The sequence below is a fragment of the Erythrolamprus reginae genome, chromosome 8 (assembly GCF_031021105.1).
Source record: "Erythrolamprus reginae isolate rEryReg1 chromosome 8, rEryReg1.hap1, whole genome shotgun sequence".
Lineage (NCBI taxonomy): Eukaryota > Metazoa > Chordata > Lepidosauria > Squamata > Dipsadidae > Erythrolamprus > Erythrolamprus reginae.
The window spans coordinates 349,387-370,022 of NC_091957.1; the positions used below are offsets into that span (position 1 = coordinate 349,387).

The 20,636-nt window shown below is 64.9% G+C and overlaps 4 protein-coding genes across 6 annotated transcripts; 3 read left to right on the forward strand and 1 right to left on the reverse strand.

The window, feature by feature from the left end:
- The first annotated feature begins 1,054 nt into the window (after positions 1 to 1,054).
- PHPT1 (phosphohistidine phosphatase 1) lies at positions 1,055 to 2,551 on the forward strand. The gene is made up of 3 exons (XM_070758387.1): positions 1,055 to 1,303; positions 1,441 to 1,565; positions 1,944 to 2,551. Exons 1-3 carry the CDS (start codon positions 1,159 to 1,161, stop codon positions 2,034 to 2,036), a joined length of 363 nt encoding a protein of 120 aa, XP_070614488.1. The 5' UTR covers positions 1,055 to 1,158; the 3' UTR covers positions 2,037 to 2,551.
- An 87-nt stretch (positions 2,552 to 2,638) lies between these two features.
- Positions 2,639 to 12,447, forward strand: MAMDC4 (MAM domain containing 4). Its single transcript, XM_070759426.1, is given in 32 exon segments — positions 2,639 to 3,495; positions 3,759 to 3,866; positions 4,189 to 4,353; positions 4,567 to 4,692; positions 4,775 to 4,920; positions 4,996 to 5,077; positions 5,362 to 5,484; positions 5,755 to 5,904; positions 6,210 to 6,319; positions 6,549 to 6,707; positions 6,787 to 6,880; positions 7,034 to 7,061; positions 7,063 to 7,178; positions 7,284 to 7,373; positions 7,517 to 7,642; positions 7,731 to 7,861; positions 7,951 to 8,056; positions 8,215 to 8,343; positions 8,577 to 8,676; positions 8,678 to 8,712; positions 9,003 to 9,133; positions 9,548 to 9,716; positions 9,719 to 9,757; positions 9,980 to 10,117; positions 10,275 to 10,405; positions 10,499 to 10,592; positions 10,778 to 10,915; positions 11,211 to 11,345; positions 11,538 to 11,665; positions 11,830 to 11,947; positions 12,034 to 12,218; positions 12,313 to 12,447. Coding segments are annotated over 32 exon segments (3,717 nt in total). The 5' UTR covers positions 2,639 to 3,443.
- A 413-nt stretch (positions 12,448 to 12,860) lies between these two features.
- On the reverse strand, positions 12,861 to 20,596 carry EDF1 (endothelial differentiation related factor 1). 2 transcript variants are annotated; one of them, XM_070758385.1, is made up of 8 exons: positions 19,148 to 20,596; positions 16,031 to 16,123; positions 15,792 to 15,900; positions 14,054 to 14,555; positions 13,744 to 13,795; positions 13,476 to 13,636; positions 13,285 to 13,378; positions 12,861 to 13,138 (listed from the first exon to the last, which is right to left on the reverse strand). In XM_070758385.1, exons 4-8 carry the CDS (start codon positions 14,129 to 14,131, stop codon positions 13,077 to 13,079), a joined length of 447 nt encoding a protein of 148 aa, XP_070614486.1. In that variant the 5' UTR covers positions 14,132 to 14,555; positions 15,792 to 15,900; positions 16,031 to 16,123; positions 19,148 to 20,596; the 3' UTR covers positions 12,861 to 13,076. The 2 variants fall into 2 exon arrangements, with proteins under 2 accessions (XP_070614486.1, XP_070614487.1); XM_070758386.1 differs by lacking the exon at positions 13,285 to 13,378.
- TRAF2 (TNF receptor associated factor 2) lies at positions 14,560 to 20,596 on the forward strand. Of its 2 annotated transcripts, none has more exons than XM_070758384.1 (11): positions 14,560 to 15,094; positions 15,663 to 15,883; positions 16,389 to 16,467; positions 16,952 to 17,050; positions 18,151 to 18,312; positions 18,528 to 18,599; positions 18,738 to 18,812; positions 18,912 to 19,265; positions 19,366 to 19,543; positions 19,655 to 19,803; positions 19,991 to 20,596. In XM_070758384.1, the coding sequence occupies exons 2-11, from the start codon at positions 15,696 to 15,698 to the stop codon at positions 20,207 to 20,209; spliced, it is 1,575 nt and encodes a 524-aa protein (XP_070614485.1). In that variant the 5' UTR covers positions 14,560 to 15,094; positions 15,663 to 15,695; the 3' UTR covers positions 20,210 to 20,596. The 2 variants fall into 2 exon arrangements, with proteins under 2 accessions (XP_070614485.1, XP_070614484.1); XM_070758383.1 differs by lacking the exon at positions 14,560 to 15,094 and adding an exon at positions 15,119 to 15,389.
- Positions 20,597 to 20,636: the final 40 nt, after the last annotated feature.

The window sequence follows — 20,636 nt, forward strand, 5'->3', positions numbered from 1 at the left end:
GGTGGGGGGAGGGGGCCGCATGGGGTGGGGGTGCCTGTATGTCACTCCAGTGGGAGCAGCCTCAGGACCCCAAATGGCTGGAGGGAGGAAGCTGGCCTGAATATCCCTTGGCTCTGCCATTGCCCCACTGTGGCAAAGGGGGGCGGGTCATTCATTGCCCTGTACTGGAAGGCCTGTTCTGTCTTGGCAAGCCACAGTCCCTCCCGCGCCCCCCAAAGAGAAGTCCCTCTGCCCCTCCCCCTCCGACAGGCTGGCTGGAGGACCAGAGCCACGCCCCCTCGCCCAGGGCCCCCTTGTGACCCCCCCTCCCTGGTTTCCCCCAATGCAAAGTCTGCTGCCCCCCTCGCCTGCCTTCTGCTTGTCAGGTGGGAGGATCAAAAGTTTCCCACATCGCAGTTTGGAGAATAAAAATAAATAAATATATGAATAAATGTATAAATATACACCCAGACTCTCATATAAATATATAGATACATATATATATATATAAATCGGAGACCAACTATTTCCTTTGAATAAACATCAACTATAACTTCAATGTGCTGCGCTTCCATTTTTTGAGGGGAGGGCTGGGAATCAACTCCCCCACCACCACTCATTGCTTGGACTCTGCCGGCCTCTCCGTGCCCGGAGAACCCAAAGCGGCCAAAAGGCCAGAGCAGTGGGGGGCGGGCCCCCCAATGAGCTCTGTTGGGGTGGACTAGACTAGAGGACCACCTGGCCCCAAAATTCTGCACTCTGTCCACCTTCATGGCGGGAGGGGAGGGACTACAAATCCCATCGACTCAGCTAACAGCGCCCGGCGTGCCTCCCCAGATAAACTGCTGAGCCGGAGCGCCCCCTCGCTGCAAAGGCGGCGAAAGGGAGGCCGTTGTGAGGCTAATTCGGCCGCTGAAAGCGGAGAACTCTGCGCATGCTCAGAGACAGTCTATCACTAAGCCATTTTACCGTTCCGCCCGCTCTTGGGCGGTACCAGCCAGGAGCGGGGTGCGCATGCTTAAAGATTCGGCTTCCTCCCGCCCTTTCCCTCCTGCGGCCCTTCCATTGGTCACCAGCTCAGGCTCGCCGTGCGCCTCGTTGGGTGAAGAGACACGGCTGCTGCGCCTCGATTGGTGCATCGGCAAATGCGCGCGCAGACGCTTCCAAGCCGGGGCGGCGATGGCGGACGGAGGGCTGGGCGGCGTCCCTGAGGCGATCATCGATTCGGACGGCGTCTTCAAGTACGTTCTGATCCACGTGGAGCCCGTGGGCCCTGGGCCCGGCAAGGACATCGTCCGCGGACACGCCTGGGCCGAATACCACGGTAGGAGCGCGCGGCGGGCGGGCCGTGGCGGGGAGGGCGGGCCGCGAGGGCGGGGCTCCGTTGCCCGGCAACGAGGAAGGCCTGGCGGGGGGTCCTTCCTGGCTCGCCCACCCTCCCCGCTCTGCTCGCCCCCGCAGCCGACCTCTTCGAGCAGGCGGCCGAGGAGCTGCAGGAGCGCGGTCTCCGCTGCCGGTGCCTGGGGGGCGGCCGGATCTCCCACCAGAGCGGCGCCAAGAAGATCCACGTCTACGGCTACTCCGTGGTAAGGAGCCCCGAGAGCGTCCCGCCCCCGCCCGGCTCTCCTCCACGGGGCCCTTTTCCCGGCCGCTCGCCCTGCTGCTCTTGGCGGCCCCCTTCCCCCCGGGCGCCCCCCTGCCCCCCCTCCCAGGCGTTGCTCTCCGGGTCCTTTCAGCGCCGCCCCTTCCCCCACGACAGCCGCGGCACCAGGGACTCGGGGCTGCTAGGAAGGCCGGAGAGTCCGTGGAGGCCCGGTGGTTTTTCCTTCCAGGAAGGAGCCTTGCCGTGGGGGCACAGCCGAGACAGGGAAGGGCTAGTGGCCAGGCAAGGCGCCTCTGTTGATCTGCCTGGGGGAAGCCCCTCGCTGTGGAAGATGGTGCAACGTGGCCCTGCTTTTTTGCAGGGGTTTGGCCGAGCAAAACATGCCATTGCTACAGAGAAGCTGAAGGCCAGGTACCCCGATTATGAAGTCACCTGGGCCGATGAAGGATACTGACCTCTTCCAGACCGAGCAGCAGCAAGCAGGAACGGATGCTGAAAGCCGCCTGGTGGAAACCTGCCCTGCCTGACGTTGGTAGAAGGAAATAAATGATTCCGCTCGCTGCCCTTGGGCTCATACTCCTTCAAGCATCTTCCTGGATCCACTTGCGTCCTGCGGTGTCTTTTGACTACGAGCAACAGCAGCGAAGGGAGGAAGATAGTTTTATGTTTATGTGGACAGGGAAAACATGGAGAAAGCTGCTGAAGTCATAAGCGTGGACACCTGCTCTATTTAGAATGCGCCACGTTTGTCTTCCTCTGCCTGCCAGAATGTTTCCCCTTCGCACGTATGGAAAGCAGCCGTGTTCCCATTGCAGTTTCCAGTTGTTTTGTTTTCTAGATAACTGTAGTCAGTAGGTTTCTGTTTCTCCTGGAAATCACAGCAATTGTAACGTTTTCATGTAACATGGAAAGCTGTAAGAAACTGCTAGAAAAGGAAATAACAATGCCCCGTCCTGGGCCTGATCCAAATTGCACATTGAGGAGTGGTTTTTTTTCTCTGCATGGAAACATTGATTTCTTTGGCGGTTCTGGTGGGTGGGAAAGCAACACTTAGGCTTGTCCTGCTAATGACCCACGGACGAGACCTCCGGACAGCAGCGTGCGAGTCTGCAAGATCTTCCCTGGAGATTACAGCCTTATTGCCCAAAGTCCAAGGGCACCTTCGCGGAAATGAGGTTGGATTTCTTGCAGGTGAAACCTCACTTTCGTGGAAACAAGGTTTTGCAATCTGTCGCAATCTGGTTCTCGGGGTGTATTTAAATGAAAGAGTGGAACTGGAGACAGATATTCAGGCTCCTACTGGACAGCAAGGGGACTGTAGAGTCCTTCACTCTTTTCTACCTGGACATCTGCCTGCATGGCATACAATAAAAAACTAACCAGGCCGGAGCTGAAGTTAGATCTGCAGAGAGGGGCGGCATACAAATCTAATAAATAATAATAATAATAATAACAACAACAATAATAACAACAATAATAATAATAGATCAGAAAGGCTCCGTTGTTTGATGCCACCCCCTCCACCTTATTAAAACAGAGGCTGGCAGAAGCAGTCGGAGGTCAGACACAAGGGAAGGGAGCTGAGACTTGGGGGCGCAGGGGCATCCGTTCGCCTGCTAGGTGGTGGGCAGGTGGCTGCCGTTCTCTGCCTTTATTGCTCCCCTCCCCGCTCACCGAAGATGGGTGTGGGCAGCCTCCCGCCCACTCGTGCCCCCCCCCCGCTCCCTGTGCCTGGGCTGTGCTTCCCTCCGACCCGGCCTCTGCCGCGTGTCTCGAAAGGAAGGTGATCGGGAGGCTGAAGTCCAGGCACACGGCTGCTGGGGCCACCTTTCCTCCTTGTTCTTCCCAGCAGAGACCCAGGATGCTGGAGTCCTGGGGGCTGCTGCCCTTCCTGCTCCTGCAGGTGCCGATGGGTGAGTCTGAGAGGGCTGCGTGGGAAGGTCCTGGGGGCAACTGAGCCCGAACCCCTGCTCCTCCTCCTGGGACCCTTCTGTGTCTGCCGGGAAGTTCAAAGCCTTTCCCGTGTTTTGGGTCGTGGCCCCGTTGGGCTGTGCTTGTGTTGGCCTAAGGTGCAAGAAAGTGGCCTCCGTGGCCCTCGCTGCCTTGAGCCACGGAGGGGAGCCCCTCGGCCGTCCCTGGGCTCCACCCACTCGGGCTCCCTTCCTTTGTCTCCTAGTTGGGCCTCCGTCTTGTGTCCAGGCTGGGTTTGTCAACCGATGTGGGAGTACAAGTGTGTGTGATTTTGTGTGTGACTGCTGGGATTGTTCAGATGAAAACCAGTGTTGTGAGTTGATCTCCGACCTGCTCCTTCGGGGTGAATTTAAGGCAGAACTGCAGCAAAAAAGACGGGAGCAGAAGCGTTTCTCACCTCTCGGAATGGGCTTCGGTGCCGAAAGGCTTGTGGGCAGGACCCGTTCAAGGCCGTTCCTGGCCGTGGAGTGCTGGGAGCCTGGAGGTTCCGGCACCAACCCCCCCCCCTCCCCCCTGCAGCAGCAGCAGCAGCGCCTGTGGCGTCCCAGGGGTCTTCCGGGCAAGCGCCCTGGGGGGGGGGGGCGGGAGAGGCTCCTTTGAGAGGAGGTGGACCGCTGGCTCTTCCCTCCCTCCAGGCTACCAGGAGGCTCTGGGGGCCCCTTTCACCTGCGGCTTTGAAGGCACCAGGTGTGGCTGGGAGGATGTCAGTAGCTCGGCCTACCGGTGGGACCTGGCCCAGACCAGCATCTCCACGTGGGGGCTGCAGCCTCCTTTCGACCACACCTTGGGCACGGATTCCGGTAACTGGTTCTGCCGGGGAGGGAGGGGGAGGGGAGGGCACAGGAGCTGGAAATCCTTGAGGGGAGGGCCAGCCCTTGGCAGGGAGGCCTGGAGCAGGAGCCCTCCCAGGGAGGAGCCCCTCCCCTTTTCCCCCTTGCCTTTCGGGGCCCCCGTGGGGCTGTGTCAGCGCTGCTCCCCCTCCCTCTGAACGCCTCTCTTGCCCACCGCTGCAGGCTGGTACATGGCGGCTACAAAGCAGAGAGCGAAGCCCACGGCCACGGCCCGACTGGTGTCCCCCCTGCTGCGAGGAGCAGCCGCTGCCTGCGAGATCCGGGCTTGGTACCTGCTCTGGGGGTCAGGTAGGCGGAGGGGGAGCAGCGGTGTCTCGCGTGATCCCCAGGCGCTAACGTTGCGCTGATGGAGGTGCTCTTTTGAACCCAGGCCTTAACCAGGCTCCGCAGCCTCTCCTGACCTTGGAGCTCCGCCAGGGGAATCGCACCGTCCGCCTGTGGCAGAGCCCTCCGGGTGCCACCCACTCCTGGCAGGAGCTGGTGGCCTACACCGGTCCCGTCCCGGGCAGCTTCCAGGTACCCAGCGCCCGAGCCCCGCCTCCGCCCAGCGGGAGCTCCCCAGCCTCACCTGTTGCCTCTCCCTCCTGGCAGGTCACCTCCTCCTCCACCCAGAGCTCCTCCGCGGCTCAGCTGGCGCTGGACGACGTGGAGTTCAGGAATTGCGGCTCCCCACGTAAGCAGGGGGGTGGGCGCAGCGTGGTTCCCTTTGTTTCTTCCTGAACGTCTCCTGCAAAGGTCCATCCCAGGAGGCGGCCTGCAAGCCGAAGGGCCACGCAGGCTGCGGATGACGGGATGTGGGTGGCAGCCCGTCTGGTGGCTGGAGAGACGGGCAGGCAACGGATCGCTGCAGCGGTTTCCCCAAGAGGGAAGCGGGGGGGGGTGCCGCCTAGAGAGACGGGCCCTCTGCCCCACATTTGGACCCACCTGGCTCCTCCCTCCCTCCGCCCCTCCTCCCAGCTCCCCAGCTGTGTGGCCCGGAGGTGTTCCACTGCCGGCAGGGCAGCTGCATCGGCACAGACCGGGTGTGTGACGGCACCGCAGATTGCCGGGCTGGCGAGGATGAAGCCGCGGCTGAGTGTGGTGAGCCCTGGGGGTGGGCAGAGAGGCTGGGAGGGGGGATCTTCAGAGGGCAGTGCTCCCCCCCGGCCGTTCTGAACTGAGCAGCTTGGGGAGAGGCTGGCTGGGGTCCCAGAGGGCGAGGGGCTGGGGGTGGCGAGGGGGGCTGCGCTGGTGAGCCTTGGGGTTCCACGGCCGAAAGCCGGGCAGCTTTTCCCCCAGGCTGCCTGTAGTCAGGTTGGTCCCTGGCCTGAGAAGGGCCGGTGGGTGGGTGGGTGTCTTTGGCCCCTGCAGACTCCTTCACAGCGTGCTCCTTCGAGGAGGGCTGGTGCCAGTGGACGGTGGCCCCCAACACGACTCTTCCCTGGCGGAGGAACTCCAGCCTCCACCTGGGCTCCCCCCCTGCCGGGCCCTGGCGGGACCACAGCACCAACAGCCCGGAAAGTGAGTTTAGGCAGGTGGCAAGGGAGCCAGAACTGCAGCAGAAGCAACAGGCCCACTTTCCCCGGCTGCTTTCTGCCCTGAGGGGCTTCGTGTTTTGACTCAGTCGCAGCAGGAACCAACAGCCCCACCCCAAGCAGCGAACCCGGCCCCTGCCGCTCCCTGCCCCTGCTGTGGGCAGCCCTGAGCGAGGGCTGTGGCCCTGGGGGTCCGTGGGAGGAAGGGCCTGGGGGAGGCTCTGCGGCCCCTCTTCTCCCGGTCGAGGCAGACCAGGGGGCTGCATGCATGGCTTGCTCCGTCCTCTGCAGGCTTCTTTTTGTATGTGGACCCCACCCAGAAACTGGAGCTGCCCGAGGGAAGAGCTTGGCTGAGCAGCCCAACACTGGGGCCGGCCCTGGACGCCGCGCAGCCCTGCTCCGTGAGTCCCCTGAGCGGCCGGAGGGCTCTTGGAGGTGGTCAGAGCGGTCCCTTGGCCTCCTCTCCCTCCTCAGTCCCCTTCTGGAGATCCCCCCCCTCCCGAGGGATGGTTAAAAAGGAAACCTCGCTTGGGGATCTTCCCAGTCGCCCCAAGGCCCCCCCCCCCCCTTGGGGTTGCCTGAGTCCGGCAGCAGGAGAGGGGCCTTGACCAGCCGTGGGTCTCTTTCCAGCTGGTTTTCTACCTCCACCTGCACGGCTCAAATGGGAACGGTCTCCACGTCTACAGCCAGACCGAGGGAGCGTTGCAGCTGGCCTGGAGCCGCACGGGGGACCTGGGCCCCTCCTGGTTCCGAGAGAAAGTGGATTTGGTGAACACAAAGAACTTCACGGTAGGCAGAGCCCTGAGGGCCTGGGGCCTGAACCCCACAGGTGGTCAGCCTTCATGGATCAGCCCGGTTTCTCTCCCAGATTGTCATCGAGGGCAGGACTGGAAGCGGGCAGGGGGGGAGCATTGCTCTGGACGACCTCCGCCTGTCTCCTGGCTGCCGGACGGTGCCGGAGGGTGAGTAGGGGAGGCCGGAGGGCCGGCTGAGCCACGGCTGGAGCCCTCCTCGCCTCAGCTGCCTGGGCTGCTGGTCTTGTGGGGGCCCCTGGAGGGGGAGGGGGGGTAGCAAGGGAGGGCGGGAGGGGGCTCTTGCACTGAGGTCCTTTGCAGGCCAAATCCCGACTGCCCCTGTGGTGGAGCCCTTCTTGCCCCAAGGGCCAGTTCGCCTGTGACCAGGGCCATCGATGCCTCGACCCCCAGCTGCTCTGCAACTTCCAGGCGGAATGTGAGGACGCCTCCGACGAGCAGCAGTGCGGTCAGAGCCCCCCTGCCCCCTGCCTGGGTGGGTTTGTGGAGGAGCAACCCCTGAGCCCCCCCCTCCAGCCCCTTGAGACGCAGGCCCCCCTGCTTCCCCCTCCAGGAGGGACCGATTTTGCCCAGGGCCCTGGGGGCTGGATGGACCTCAGCGTGGGCCGCCTGCGATGGACCACCAGTCGGCTCAGCCCTGCAGGTAAGAGGGACGTAGGAACCCCGACCCCCCTTCCGGGGTTGGAGTGGGGCTGGAAGGGGGGGGGGATTGTAGCCGTCATTTGGTCGACCCAGGCCCACCATTTTTCTCCTCCTCCTCCTCCTCCTCCTCCTCCTCCTGCTCAGGGCCGGTTTTCAGGCTGCAGGAGGGGGCTGGGCAGACGTTCTCCACGGCACGGGCTGCTACTCCCCTGCTGGGCCCTTCCGGTTCAGGCTGTGTGCTGCAGATGGCCTTCGCCACCGGCCCGGAAGGTAGGGGTGCTGCCTTTGCCTCCCTGGCACAGCTGGATGCTGCCCAGCACCGAAGCCACCGCCCGCTTCTCTGCCCCCCGTCCTGCAGGCTTCCTGGCCCTTGCCATTGCCGATGGGAGCCTGGGCACCCGCTGGTGGGCTTGGCATGCCCGGAGCCATGGGAACCGTTCCTGGGCGGAGGCCACGGTGCGCCTGGGCGCAAGGGAAAGGCCCTTCCAGGTAGGGGTCTGTCCCCGGTCCCTTCAGGGTGGGGCCTGGCACGAAGGCTGAGAGGAGGCCAAGCCCTCGCCCTGTTCCTCTCCCCTCAGCTGGAGCTCCTGGCCGGGGCTCATCTCAGTGGCCCTGGGGCCCCCCCGCCAATTGCCGTCAGCAACATCTCCTTTGTGAACTGCAGCCCCAGAGCCCCAGCCCCAGGTACCAGCCCCTGCCCGCCCTGCCCCTTCGGGTAACAGGTACTGCAAGTGGGGGGGGGGAATGGGGGCCGGGGGGGCACATTCTTTGCCTCCTGGGTTGACTGGGGCAATCTCGGAAAGATCCCCACTCAGAGCCTGGCTGCTTCTCCCTCCCCCCAGCCCCCCTGGCAGGGCTGTCCTGCAATTTCGAGACCGGCTGGTGTGGCTGGGATCTGGAGCAGAACGACGGCTTTGAGTGGCAGCTGAGCAAAAGCCGGAGTGGGGCCGTGGACCACACCACAGGCACAGGTAGAGCCCCAGAGCCCGGCTGGCAGGGGGGCTCCTGGGCCTTGGGGGCTCGGAGCTCTCCCCAGAAGCCCCAGTGGGTCAGGCCCAGGAATGACCTGTGGTTTTCCCTCGGCCAAAATGATGCCCGTGCTGCGGAAACAGCCCTGAGCCAAACAGGCCCAGAGCTAATTGACCCTCCCCCAGGCGGTCCCTTTGCGACAAAGCTCAGGGTCCTGGACCAGCGACGGTAGAAGGCCTCCTCCATAGGCTCTTTCCTCTTGGCGGACCCTGGAACCCCGGCTGGTGGGCCCGGCTGGTCTCTGCTCCCCAGGTGGCGGCTGCTTCTGCCTCCTGCCTCCTTCTGGTATCGCATGGAGGGCCCCCAGATTGGTACGCCTTCGGACTGCTGCCCCTGGCCCCCCACTTCCAGAAGGGAGGCCGGTTGGGGGGTGGGGAGCAGGCAGGCCCCCTCCTCTCCTAGCAGCCTCCCCCCCACGCCCTCTGCAGAACCCCCCCTGGCCCCACCCCCTTCCTGGGCTGTGTGGCAGCCTCCTGGGAAGGGCTCAGATCTCCCCACCATCTTCCACCTGCGGGGGGTGGGCGGTCTCTGGCCGGAGTGAAGACGGCTGTGTCGCGTGGCAGATCTGGGCTGGCAACCCACGGGGGGCTTGGCTTTGCAGGGACCCTGGCCCTGAGGGTGAAGGAGGCCGGGGCACCGGAGCGGCTGCTTTGGACCAGGAGGGGCAGCCACGGGGCGGTGTGGCATCGAGCCTCCTCCTCCATTGCCCCCACGCAGGGTCAGGATTACCAGGTAAAGCCCCCCCCCCCCATGCAGGGAGAAAGCCCAGAGCAGGTCTGAGTGGGACAGTGGGGGCCTCTCCTCCTCATTCGCCAGGCAGCTGCTCATCTTGCTGTGTCCCTTTAGGCAGACCCCCCATTCCCTCCCCACTCTGGGGCCGGGCACCTGCAGGCTCTGCCCAAACCTTCCGCCACTGGTTCTCCGTCAGGACCTTTGGGGGGGGCAGCCTTTCACAGCCTCCCCAAACGAGCCTCTTCCTGTATCGAGGGAGGGGGAAGCAGAGCGGGATCCGGGCTGGGTGGGCTCCTCCCTTCGGAAGTCCTCCTCCTCGGATCCCCAGATTGCAGTGGGCCTCGTTTTTTCCCATAATGCCCTGAGGGCTAGAAACCTGGGTCTGCAGCCTATGCGCTCCCCTCTGTCCTGCAGCTGGTCTTTGAGGCTCTCCGGGACGGCTTCCTGGGGAGCATCGCTTTGGATGACCTGACGGTGACACGCGGGGCCTGCCCGGCCCAGAGGCGCTGCTCCTTCGAGGCCGGAGGATGTGGCTTCTCAGTGCTCCAGCAGCAGCAGCAGGCGTGGCAGCGGCAGAGTGGGGCCGGGGGTCCCCCGTGGATCACACCCTGGGCGAGGCCGGAGGTAGGTGGCAGGGGGGCCCCTCTGTGTCCCTGGGGGGGGTGTCTTCTCCTTGGAAGCCTCGCTAGGAGGAGGCCTGCGGAAGGTTTCGGGGCTCCTGCCAATGAGGCCTGCCAGACCGGGGGTGGGTGGGGGGCACGTGATAGCCCAGCTCAGGCAAAATCTCCTTGGAGGTTTTATTTTGGCCATTGGCCGATTTCCCCCCTCCTTCCTTCTCCCCCCCAGGGCATTACGTGGTCCTGCGCACTGGGGCAGAGAATCTCCCTGTGGGGCAGGAGGCCGCCCTGCGCTCTGCCGCCTTCCCCCCTCTGCTCCGCACCCACTGCGTCTCCTTCTGGTACTACCTGAGCGACAGTGAGCCAGGTGAGCAGCCAGCGGGTGCGAGGGATTCCTCCACTGGCGTCCCGTCCCCCACAAGTGACCCCGTCCTTCCCCCAGGACAGAGCCGAGGGCAGGTGGAGCCTCCGGGCTCTGGACTCTGCGCCTCCGTTGGTTGCTCCCCATTGGTTGCTCCCCATAGGACCCCTGACTGCTTACGTGGAGGAGAAGGAAGGGAAGGGAGCCGGGAGAGGCACGCTCAGCCTGCGTCCGGCACAGGGGGCAGCCTGGCGGTACGGCAGCCTTGTGGCAAAGGTCCACGGGAGATGGCAGGTGGGCACGGTGGCCTTTTGACCCCCAACTGAATGTCTGGCTTGCACTGGGTGGCCACGAGCCCCTGACGCCGCCTGCGTTTCCCGTGAACAGGTGGCCTTTGCGGTGACAGGCGCTGGCGGAGGGCCGGCCTCTTACGTCGCCCTCGACGACGTCTTTGTGGAGGAAGGCGGCTGCTCCGAACCAGGTGGGGTCAGCCCGGGTCCAGCTTGCCCGCTTCCCCTCTCTTAGAAAGAGGGAGAGGAGGGGCCCGGCGGGAGGCCCCGTCTGGAAGCACAGCCGCCCCGGGCACGGCCTCCTGCCTACAGGGGGGGTGGGGGGTGGAGGAGGGGGGCCCGGGTCCGAGGTAACCGTGGGGTCCTTTCGGCCCAGCGTCCTGTGACTTTGAATCGGGCCCCTGTGGCTGGAGCAGGCCTCCTGGAGACCGGGACAGCTGGGACTGGAAGGAAGCAGCCACCGCCTCACGCTCCCCTTCCCCCGCGGAGGACCACACCCTCGGCACCAGTGCAGGTGAGCGCTGGGTCCCTGGGGTTGCACGGGGGGAGCCTGGCCTGCCCCACAGACACCCACTGAACCGGCCAAGGGGCCGCGGGTGGGAGGAGTTGGAGGCTCCAGTTTGCTCTCAGGTTTTGGGCTCAGGTGACCCTTCTTGATTCCACCAGTTATTAAACAATCCCAACCGAAAAGCCCCTTCAGGCCCTGGGTCGCTGCCCCTCCTGGTGCGCAGGGCCCCCGTGGAGGACACGCTCCCTCCGGGCCTGCCCCCCACCCCCGTCCTCCCCCTCCTCTCTCTCTCTCTCTGCAGGCCATTATGCCTACGTTGACCTGGCCGTGCTGAGCCTGGGGAAGGGCACCGCCCGCCTGGTCAGCCAGCCCCTGGCACCCACCCAGGGCACCTGCCTGCGCTTCCACTACCACATGGACTTCCTCGGCCACAGCTGTAAGTCAGGCGAGGGGTGGGTAGGTGTCCGTCCCCCCCTCCCCCTTATTGAAGCTCCCTTGGCAGGTTCCTGGTAAGAGACCCCGCAAGCAGGGCTGGGCCGTGGGGGGTGGGTGGGGGCAAGGGGGTGGGGTGCCTCGCTGCGCTTGGGTCTCCATGATGACCTCCCCCCGGCCCCTCCCCCCATTCCAGCTCCTGCAGAGCTCAGTGTGAGGCTGACTGGGGCACAGGGGGACCGGGTGATCTGGGCTGGCTGAGGCCACCACAGCTGGACGTGGGTGAACCAGACGCTCCCACTGACCAGCCCTGTGGAGTTCCAGGTATTCTGGATTCAGCCTTCCCTTGCCACACCCTCTCGTACCACTTCTCCCAAATTGGGGGGGGGGGGACTCCACTGCACCCCATGCGGCATGACTCCCACCCCTGCCGTTTCCCTGCCTCAGTTTCCCCTCCTGCCCTCCCGAGCCAGCTCTCTCCCCCTCAGATCGTCCTGGAGGCCAGCAGTGGAGGCTGGGCGAGCTCAGGGGTGATTGCCGTGGATGACCTGGACTACACCGCAGCCAGGCCGGGCTGTGCCTCCCCCCCAGCAGGCCAAGCGGAAGGTCAGGCCCTCTGGGAAGCCATGGGCTGATCCCTGCCCCCGCAGGGGCTCCCTGGGCAAGGCTCCCAACATTCCCTCTTGTCTCAGCAGAGAGCAGCGTCCTCCCTCCCCGCGTGCCCACCCTGGCTGTGGTGGCTGGCGTGCTGAGCACCGTCCTGCTGCTGTTGACCTCAGCCGCCTGTTGCCTGTGGAAGAGGAGGGGCTGGCCGGGAAGCAGGGCGGAGGAGGACGGTGGCGACGGGCAGAGTTTCGACACCATCACCTTCCGAGATGTAAGGGTTGGGGGTGGGTGGGGGGCAGCCAGACGAGGCTTCTCCCCAGCCTCGGCTGCAGCTAAGGCCGGCCCGTCTCTGCCCTTGCTTGCAGGACAGAATCATCCTGCCCAGTAACGCCCTAGGCCGGCCCCTGCCTTCCCGTCCGGTCTCTGGAGAGGCAGCCGGAGCGACTCCAATAAAGGGGGCGTCCTTGAGACACAGTTTTTGCATCCGTCTCTTTTGTTGACCAGAGATTGGCAGGCGTTCACCAAGGTTGGGACCACCGCCCATCCATGGCTGCCCAGAAAACACCTCCACACACCGCACAAGGAAGTTAAATTAAACCAGGCCCAGGTCACAAATAGCCCCGTCACCAAAGAGTCTTGATTGGCACCCCCAAACAAGGTGCTTCCCCCCCCCTTCCTGGAATGTGTGTGTGTGTGAGAGGGGGGGGAAGAGAGCCCACCCTGCTTGCCTGGGGCAGCACTCTTTCTTGGGAACAAAACCATCTCTGAACGCGACACAGACACAAATCCTTGATTTGAAGCAACCGTGACGGGCACCCCCCAGCGTGGCCCCCTCCCCGCTGAAACCAAGCCAGGGCAGCTGGCCTTGCGCCCCAGCCCCCCGTCCAGACGGCCCCAGAGATGAGGACGGACGTTCTCTCGTGCCCCTGGCAGATTCAGATGCTTTATTAGGATTTGGATACTTTGAAAAAGGGAGGCAGGAATGTCGGCGCGGTGGGAGGTGCGTTGATTGACAACGGGGTGGAGGGTTTGGAGGTTCCAGCCTGGCAGAGACACCCTGGCCCCCCTCCCGGAGGAGCGAGGGGCCAGGCGAGATCAGTCGGGGCCCACTGATTTCGAGGCTTTGTCATCACTTCCCTTTGGGGGGCTTTTCGAGGGGCTTGCCGATGTCCCGCCCTCGCAGCTTAAGGCCTGGAAAAGAGCAGAGGGGCAGGGAGGGGCTCAGCCCAGGGAGGTTGGGGGGGTGGGGGAGGCAGCTTCCGGGCTGCTCTTTGGGGCCCCGTGTGCTGAGGCCCTGCCCCACAGAGGCCCAGGCGTGTGGTGGGACCGTCACTCACCGATGGCCCTCTCGATCTTGCCCAGCACCTGGTTGTTGGGGATGGCCCTCCCGGACTCGTAGTCTGCGATCACCTGGGGCTTCTCGTTGATTTTCTGCAGGGGGGGGGGGAGAGCCAGGCAGCTGCACCGGGAGGGGGGGGAGGGCGGGAAGGAGGAGGGGGGGGGAGCTCACCCCGGGCCCAGCGCTCACCGTGGCCAGGTCCTTCTGGGTCAGCCCGTTGTTCTGCCGGCCCTGCTGGATGACCTTGCCCACCTCCAGCGGGACGCGGTCGTGGTGCAGCTCCTCGGTCTCGCGGTCCAGCTTGGCCGTGTTCTTGGTGATGGAGTGCTGCTTGTTCTGCCCGGCGGCCCCTGCGGGGGAAGGAGCAGCGCCGGCGGCGGTTGGGGAAGGGGCTCCGGCCTGCCCGCCCCCCGCCCGCGAAGGAGGGCTCGCTCGCCCCCCGGCCGGCCACACCTACACTTTTTGGAGGTCTCCACGTCTTCGCCTCGCCTCTGAGCCGACAGCACCGCCTGCGGAGCAATGGGAGCGTCACCGGGCCGGCAGGGGGCGCCCCGCGCGAGGGAAACACCGGGCACGGCCTCTCCGCCGCCAACGCTCGGGGCCGCCCTTTGGGGGCCGAGCGGAGCCCCCGCCAAGAAGGGCCGGTGGGCGTGGCTCCCGCTGCAATTGACATGGGCTCCACGCGGCCCCTCCTCCTTCTCTCCCCCCCCGGAGATGGGCGGGGAATTGAAGAGGGTCTGCGCACGCGTGCTCCGGCCTGGCCTCACCTGCTTGGACTTGGCCTGAGCCGCGCTGGGCCCCTTCTTGCGCAGCACCGTCACCGTGTCCCAGTCGCTCTCCGCCATGGCGCCTCTGCTTCCTGCCTCCGCTTCTTCTGCCGCCGCCTCTTCACCGCTCAGCCTCCGCAATAGGCCGTCCCTCTCCCCGCTCCCTCCCTCATCCCGTCTTCCCCTCGCGAGGGCGGAGCGCGCGACACCCCTATTGGGCCGTCTCGCTGCCGCTCAAGGGCGAAACCTCAGCGAGATTGGCTGAAGAATAAATCCCCTCCCCTCGACGGGGGCTCACGACGTCACAATAACTGTCACGCCTCCACGCCGTCTGTTTTGAAGTCCTTTAATTGATCAGCTCTTTTGTCGATCAAGGCTCTCCGTCCGAGGATTGGCCGAGAGAAGTGAGGGTTCTGCAAGACCATCCCTGGGAATTCTCCCAGAAACCCCTTCGTGGTAGGCTGGACATCAATCCATTGATGACGCTCGGTCGTTTGATTGGCTGGAATGACAAGGCGGGACAGCAATCCGAGAGCTGTGACAGTCCACAGACTCTTGCTCAGGAGCATGCGCAAGAGGCGCCTAGCCGGCCGGTCAAACTCTTAACTGAGAATCCCATTCGCTTCTTCGGAATGACGCGCCGCCAGTCAACCCCCCCTCCCAACCCGCCGGGCCTTCTCTGCCCCTCCCCCCACACAGAGGCTGGCCAGGGACGGCGTGTCATGGGGGGGGAGAGCGCCCTCAGCAGCTACGCCCTTTTCTCTCAGCGGATGAACCGTCGCCAACAACGAAGCTTCCTCTGGACGGCAACCGAAGCAAGGGGCCCGGCCGTCTAGCTTGAGCCACCGTCGGCACCCCCTCCGCAAAAGGGGCGGGGCTACTCCGGGCAACTCCTCCGGGGGCACGCCCCACCGCCAATGGCACCGGGGGGCGGGGCTTCAGAAGGGGCGGCGCCGCCAGGGCGAAGGCAACTGGCGGAAGCTTGGGGCGGAGCTTACGGGGATTTCCGGTCGGCTTTTGGGTAGCCAGACGCGACTGCGGGTGAGGGGGGGGCGGTCGCAGAGCGGGGCTGTGGGCGGGGATTCCCCGGGCGGGTGTCCCAGGCGGCCCCGCGGGTGTTGGGGGCTCCGGGGGCTCCGCGGGGGGCACATGGCTCCCGCTCTTGGGCGGCTTCCCGGGGCTTCCCAGCGGCAGGAGCTCCTCCCCCTACCCGGCCGGGATGATGCGGCGCCGGCGGGGACCCAGAGGCCAGGGAGCCCCCTCCACCCGCTGTCCCGGCCCGCCGCTCTCTGCGCCTCCGCCGGGCTCTTTGATGCGGGGGGCGGGAGGGAGGCAGGTAGGTGGCAGCGGAGGCGGCTGCGCGTTGGCCCCCTGGCTGCTCTGCCGCGGCCTCTGAGAGGAGCCCCGCAGGCGGCGGATGGAGCCCCGGCAGGGCTGAGCCGGGCAAGGGGGTCTGCCTAGGGGGGGGGCGCCTTGGCCTGCTCAGAAGCTGCTGTGGGGGAGGGAAGCCAGCCTGGCCGGTGGCCGAGCCGCTTCGCCAGCCGTTGCCCACTCTTGGGCCACCGGGAAAGAGACAGAGGTGACCTGGGGCCGCTGTTCTTCCTTCCAGGCTTGAGGAGGCTGCGCGGTCGGGCTGGTTCCCATGGCATCGGCCAACGCAACCCCTCCGGGCTCTTTGGACGTAAACCAGCCGGGCTTCCCCAAGGAGATTTTGGCCACGGAACTGGTGGGCAAGTACCTGTGCTCGGAGTGCCGGAACATTCTGCGGCGGCCGTTCCAAGCCCAGTGCGGTCATCGCTACTGCTCCTTCTGCCTGAAGAAGATTCTAAGGTGCTCACTCACACGTCCTTTGCAGAGGGAGAAAGCGTCCTGGGCTTGACCCACTCCATGCTGGCCCACGATCACCCTCTCCCCAAAAACCTTACGCCCTGCCAAGGGCTCCCGGGGAACGGACTCCTCCCACGGCTGATAGCTCACCTGCCGTTTCGCCTGCTCAGTTCCGAACCAAATTCCCTCCCTAGAAAGGAGCTGCTACGTCTCTGGCATCAGCTGTGTCCCACCTCTGTCCCTCTGCAGAAAGGAAGGAAGCCAATCAGCCTTTGCAGCAAAGAGGGGGGCATCTGCTTAACTATGCCCGGGATTGGCAATCTGGGGGTTATTCCCACTGCTTCAGCCAGGGCGGCTCTTCCAGTCTGTAAACAGTTCTGCCACAGCTGTGCAGCCAGGTGAAGCCAAACCAGGCCAGCTGCACCTGCTCAGAGACGCCCTGGGTGATGTCCCGCTCCTGGTCTGGCTGCGGCTGCCCAGTTCTCACGGTCTTCCTCTTGCCCACCAGCTCAGGGCCCCAGAAGTGCGCCGCCTGCCTTCACGAGGGGTTGTACGAAGAAGGCGCCTCCATCCTGGAAGCAGGGGTGGTAAGTGCAGCCCCCTCCAGCCGAGCTTTGTCCCACTGACCTTCCGGGCAGCTCAGAGGGTGGGGGAAGCTCGGCTGGGCCAGGCGAAGGGACGTTTCCCCCCTGTCAGGCCCCTCAGGGCAAATTCTGGGCATTGCGAGGGGCCGAGGGAGCACAGCCTGTCCCGGTTGGGAAGGGTCTCAGCCCAGCAAAGCTTCCCAGTTTGGCCACAGGTGGTGCTGGAATCAGGAGCCGCTCCATGTTCTCCCTTGGCCAGCCCTGTTTGTTTATTTATTTGTTTATTTATTTGATTTTTATGCCTCCCTTCTCCTTAGACTCAGGGCGGCTTACAACCTGTTAGCAATAGCACTTTTTAAACAGAGCCACCAGCCTCTGGCCCCCACAATCCGGGTCCTCCTTTGACCCACCTGGGAGGGATGGAAGGCTGAGTCCACCTTGTCTTTGCATCCCTGGCCTTAACCCTTCCCCCCTTTGCCCCTTGGAGGCTTTCCCAGATAACGCAGCTCGGCGGGAAGTGGAGAGCCTGCCGGCCATCTGTGCTGACCAAGGCTGCACGTGGAAAGGCACCATAAAAGAATATGAGGTAAAGATCCCGGGAGGGGAGGGGCCCTTAGGCAGCCCTGCCTGGTCTGAGCAAGGGGGGGGGGGCGCGACCATTCCTTGTCTGGAGGGCGGGGCTCTTGTCAGAGCTGCAGATGGGGCAGTGATACCGAGCGGGGCCTCCTTGGGCACTCCCCCCCTTTGGGGCCGGCCAGAGCCGTCCATGGGATTTTGATGCTGGCCTCTCGGACCCCCCCCCCCCCGCCACAGGCTCAGTTCTAGCCTGCATGTAGAGGAGGGGGAGGAAGCAGCCCACCTCCTCTCCCTGAAGAGGCCCCTCGCATTCTCCCCCCCCCCCCTGCTGGAAGGGCCAAGGCTTCCCATGGAGAGAGGGTCTGTGGGGCTGCGAGTGCAGCTGGGCCGCGTGCTTTGAATGTCAGCACTCCCGGCCTGGAAAGTCCCTGGCGGAAGACGGGAGAGTGACACCCTCTGGAAAGTCCCTAAAATTCTTGCTGGTTATTCAACCCCCCCCCCCCCTCCCAAGAGAAGGTCGCCCTCCCTGGGGGTGGTCCCAGGTCCTGGGCAGCCTCTGCCTGTAATCTGACACCAGCAAAGGGAAGCCCCCCCCCCCTTGCCTTTTGGTGTTGCTTTTACTTTTTCTTTGGGGGGGGCGACCCTGCAGGCCGGGCTCTGGAAAGCGAAAGTGCTTCCCTGCCCCCTCCGGAAGGCCCCCCCTCGTATCTCTGTTTCCAGCTGGGCTGCAGGGGGGCTGCCTGGGTGTGAAGGCCCCCCCCCCAAGAGCTGCCCCAGCAGGAGGAGCTTCCCCCACGCGGCCCCAGGCCCAGCAGGAGGAGGGCGCAGATTGGCTCTCAGGAGTGGGGGGAGGCTGGGATATGTCGGTCCCCCTCCTGCCCCCCGCTCTTTGGAAGGGTCTTCATTAGCCCAGCTAGAATATGCAGGAGGTGGGTGGGTTTGCAAGCCCCACAGTTGTCAAGGCCACAGCCGTCCAATGGATTGTGGGCTCTCTCTGCGCCCGATGGGGCTTTTGTTGCCCTCCCCTTGGGGCCACCTCTTTTCCTGGGCTGCTCCGGGGGGAGACGGGTGTGTGTGTGAAATGGTGACACGGGGGTCCTTCTGCCGCAGAGCTGCCACGAGGGGAGGTGCCCGGCCATGCTGGTGGCCTGTCCCGCTTGCCATGGCCTGGTCAGGCTGGGGGAGAAGGAGCAGCACGAGGGGCAGGAGTGTCCAGAGCGGAGCCTCAGCTGCCAATACTGCCGGGCTCTTCTCCGCTCCTGCGAAAGCAAGGTACGCTGCCCCCCCCTGACCCGAGGGGCAGGACCCCAATTCAAAGCTGGAAGGGGCGGCCGGGGCCTGGACTGTCCCGGGGCCCTGTGGAGCTCTGCCTCCCTCCCTCCCGGGCAGCCTGGCCACTGTGTCCCGGCTGTGGAAGGTCAGCGGTGGCCTTGGAGGAGGGGTGGGGGTGGGCAGCACGGGGGCTAACCTGCGCTTTCCTTTCCCAGGCCCACGAGGCAGTGTGCCCCAAGCTTCCCCTGGCCTGCGAGGGCTGCGGAAAGATGATCCCCCGGGAGAAGGTCAGCACTGAGGCCCTGGGCCACCCCCCCTTTCTACCCCCTGCAGCAGCCTTCCCAAAGGGCCCCCGCCACCCCTCGCTTTGGTGGGAGGGGGTTTGTGCCTGCCGCCCCTCTTCAAACTGCTCTTCTCCTCCGCAGTCTCTGGACCACGTCAAGACCTGCAGCAAATGTAGGGCCCCCTGCAGATTCCAGCCCGTCGGCTGCACCCACCTGGTATTGCTGCCCTGGGCTTCAGAGCGGGAGGGGAGGGGGCGTCCCATCAGCCAACCCCCCCCCCCCGAGTGCCCTCTTGACCCGCCTGTCTCTTTGCAGATGGAGAACGAGAAGCTGCCCGAGCACGAGAGGAGCCACCTGGGCGAACACCTCTACATGCTGCTGAGCTTCGTGCTCAGCTTGGGCTCTGCGTCCAGCAAGCTGGAGCCCCTGCTGGACCGGCTCTCGGCGGAGGCCAGCTGTGTCCTGGCGGGGCCCCTGGTTCCGGGGGTGGAGCTGCCCAGCTCCTTGGAACTGCTGGGGAAGTGTGAGGCCCTGGAGCGGAAGACGGTCACCTTCGAGAACATCGTCTGCGTGCTGAACCGCGAGGTGGAGAAGGTGTCGCTCGTGGCCGAAGCCGCCAGCCAGCAGCACCAGCTTGACCAGGAGAAGATCGAGGCCCTCGGTGCCAAGGTGGGACGGCGGGGGCTGGTGGGGCCGGGCCGAGCTTCCAAGACCCTCCCTCGGCTGTGGCAGCCCAGTTCTCACGCACACACACACACACCCCGTCCAGGTGCTGCAGCTGGAGAGGAGCATCGCCTTGAAGGACCTGGCGCTGGCCGAGATGGAGCAGACCCTGCAGGAGATGGAGGCGGCCTCCTACGACGGCATCTTCATCTGGAAGATCTCGGACGTTGCCCGCAAGCGGCAGGAGGCGGTCGCAGGGCGCTCTCCAGCCATCTTCTCCCCAGGTGGGGGGTGGGGTGGGGTGGAGGGGGCGGGGGCTGCAGCCCAGGGAGGAGGAGGAGGGCCAAGCCGAAGGAGACCCCTCCCAACCGCCGCCCCCTGATCTGCTTGGGCAGCCTTCTACACCAACAAGTACGGCTACAAGATGTGCCTGCGGATCTACCTCAACGGGGACGGCACCGGGCGTGGCAGCCACCTCTCCCTCTTCTTCGTGCTCATGAAGGGGCCCAACGACTCCCTGCTGCGGTGGCCTTTCAACCAGAAGGTAGGGGGGTCTGGGGGACACTTGGGGGGGGTGAGGGTGGAAGGGGCAACCCCAGAGAAGACTCTCCTCCCCCCCCCCCCGGTGAGCGGCTCAGCGCCCTCGGCAGCCTTGTGTGTGTGGGGGGGGGGAGCCTTTGCGAGGCCCAGGAGGGAGGGAGGCTACCGCCAGGCTGCTGCCCTCCCCGCAGGTCACCCTGATGCTGCTGGACCAGAATAACCGCGAGCACGTCATTGATGCCTTCCGGCCCGACGTCTCCTCCACCTCCTTCCAGCGGCCCATCAGCGACATGAACGTGGCCAGTGGCTGCCCTGTCTTCTGCCCCATCGCCAAGATGGAGTCCAAGAACTCCTACATGCGCGACGACACCATCTTCATTAAGGCCATTGTAGACCTCACGGGCCTCTAACGCCTGCCCACTGGGGCCTCAGAGCACAGGGCTGCCCCCTGGGCAAGGAGGGCCTGGCGGACACGGGGTTCCTTCAGCCTCGGGTGCCCCCTGGCCAGAAAGGGGGCCGAGAGGGGCCGGCACCCAAAGGAAGGTCCGGCCAGCGTCTGTTGTGGGCAGCCTCTGTCCCCCTCCCTGGGCTCTGCTGAGGAGGGGCCGGAGGGTTCAGGAGCGGAGGGGGGGCTGGCGGGGGAGCCTGGGTCATGGCTCCGCCCCCTTCCTTGATGGGGGAGGGGAAGCCAGGCCCCAAGGGAGTCTGTTGGGGGCCATCGGAGTGGATTGGGAGGGTCCTGCCGAAAGGCTCTTCCGGCTCAAGTGAGGAAGCTGAATAAAACATTATAGAGCCGAGCCCCATTTTGCTCATCTTTGGGGAAAGGGAGGCCAGGGG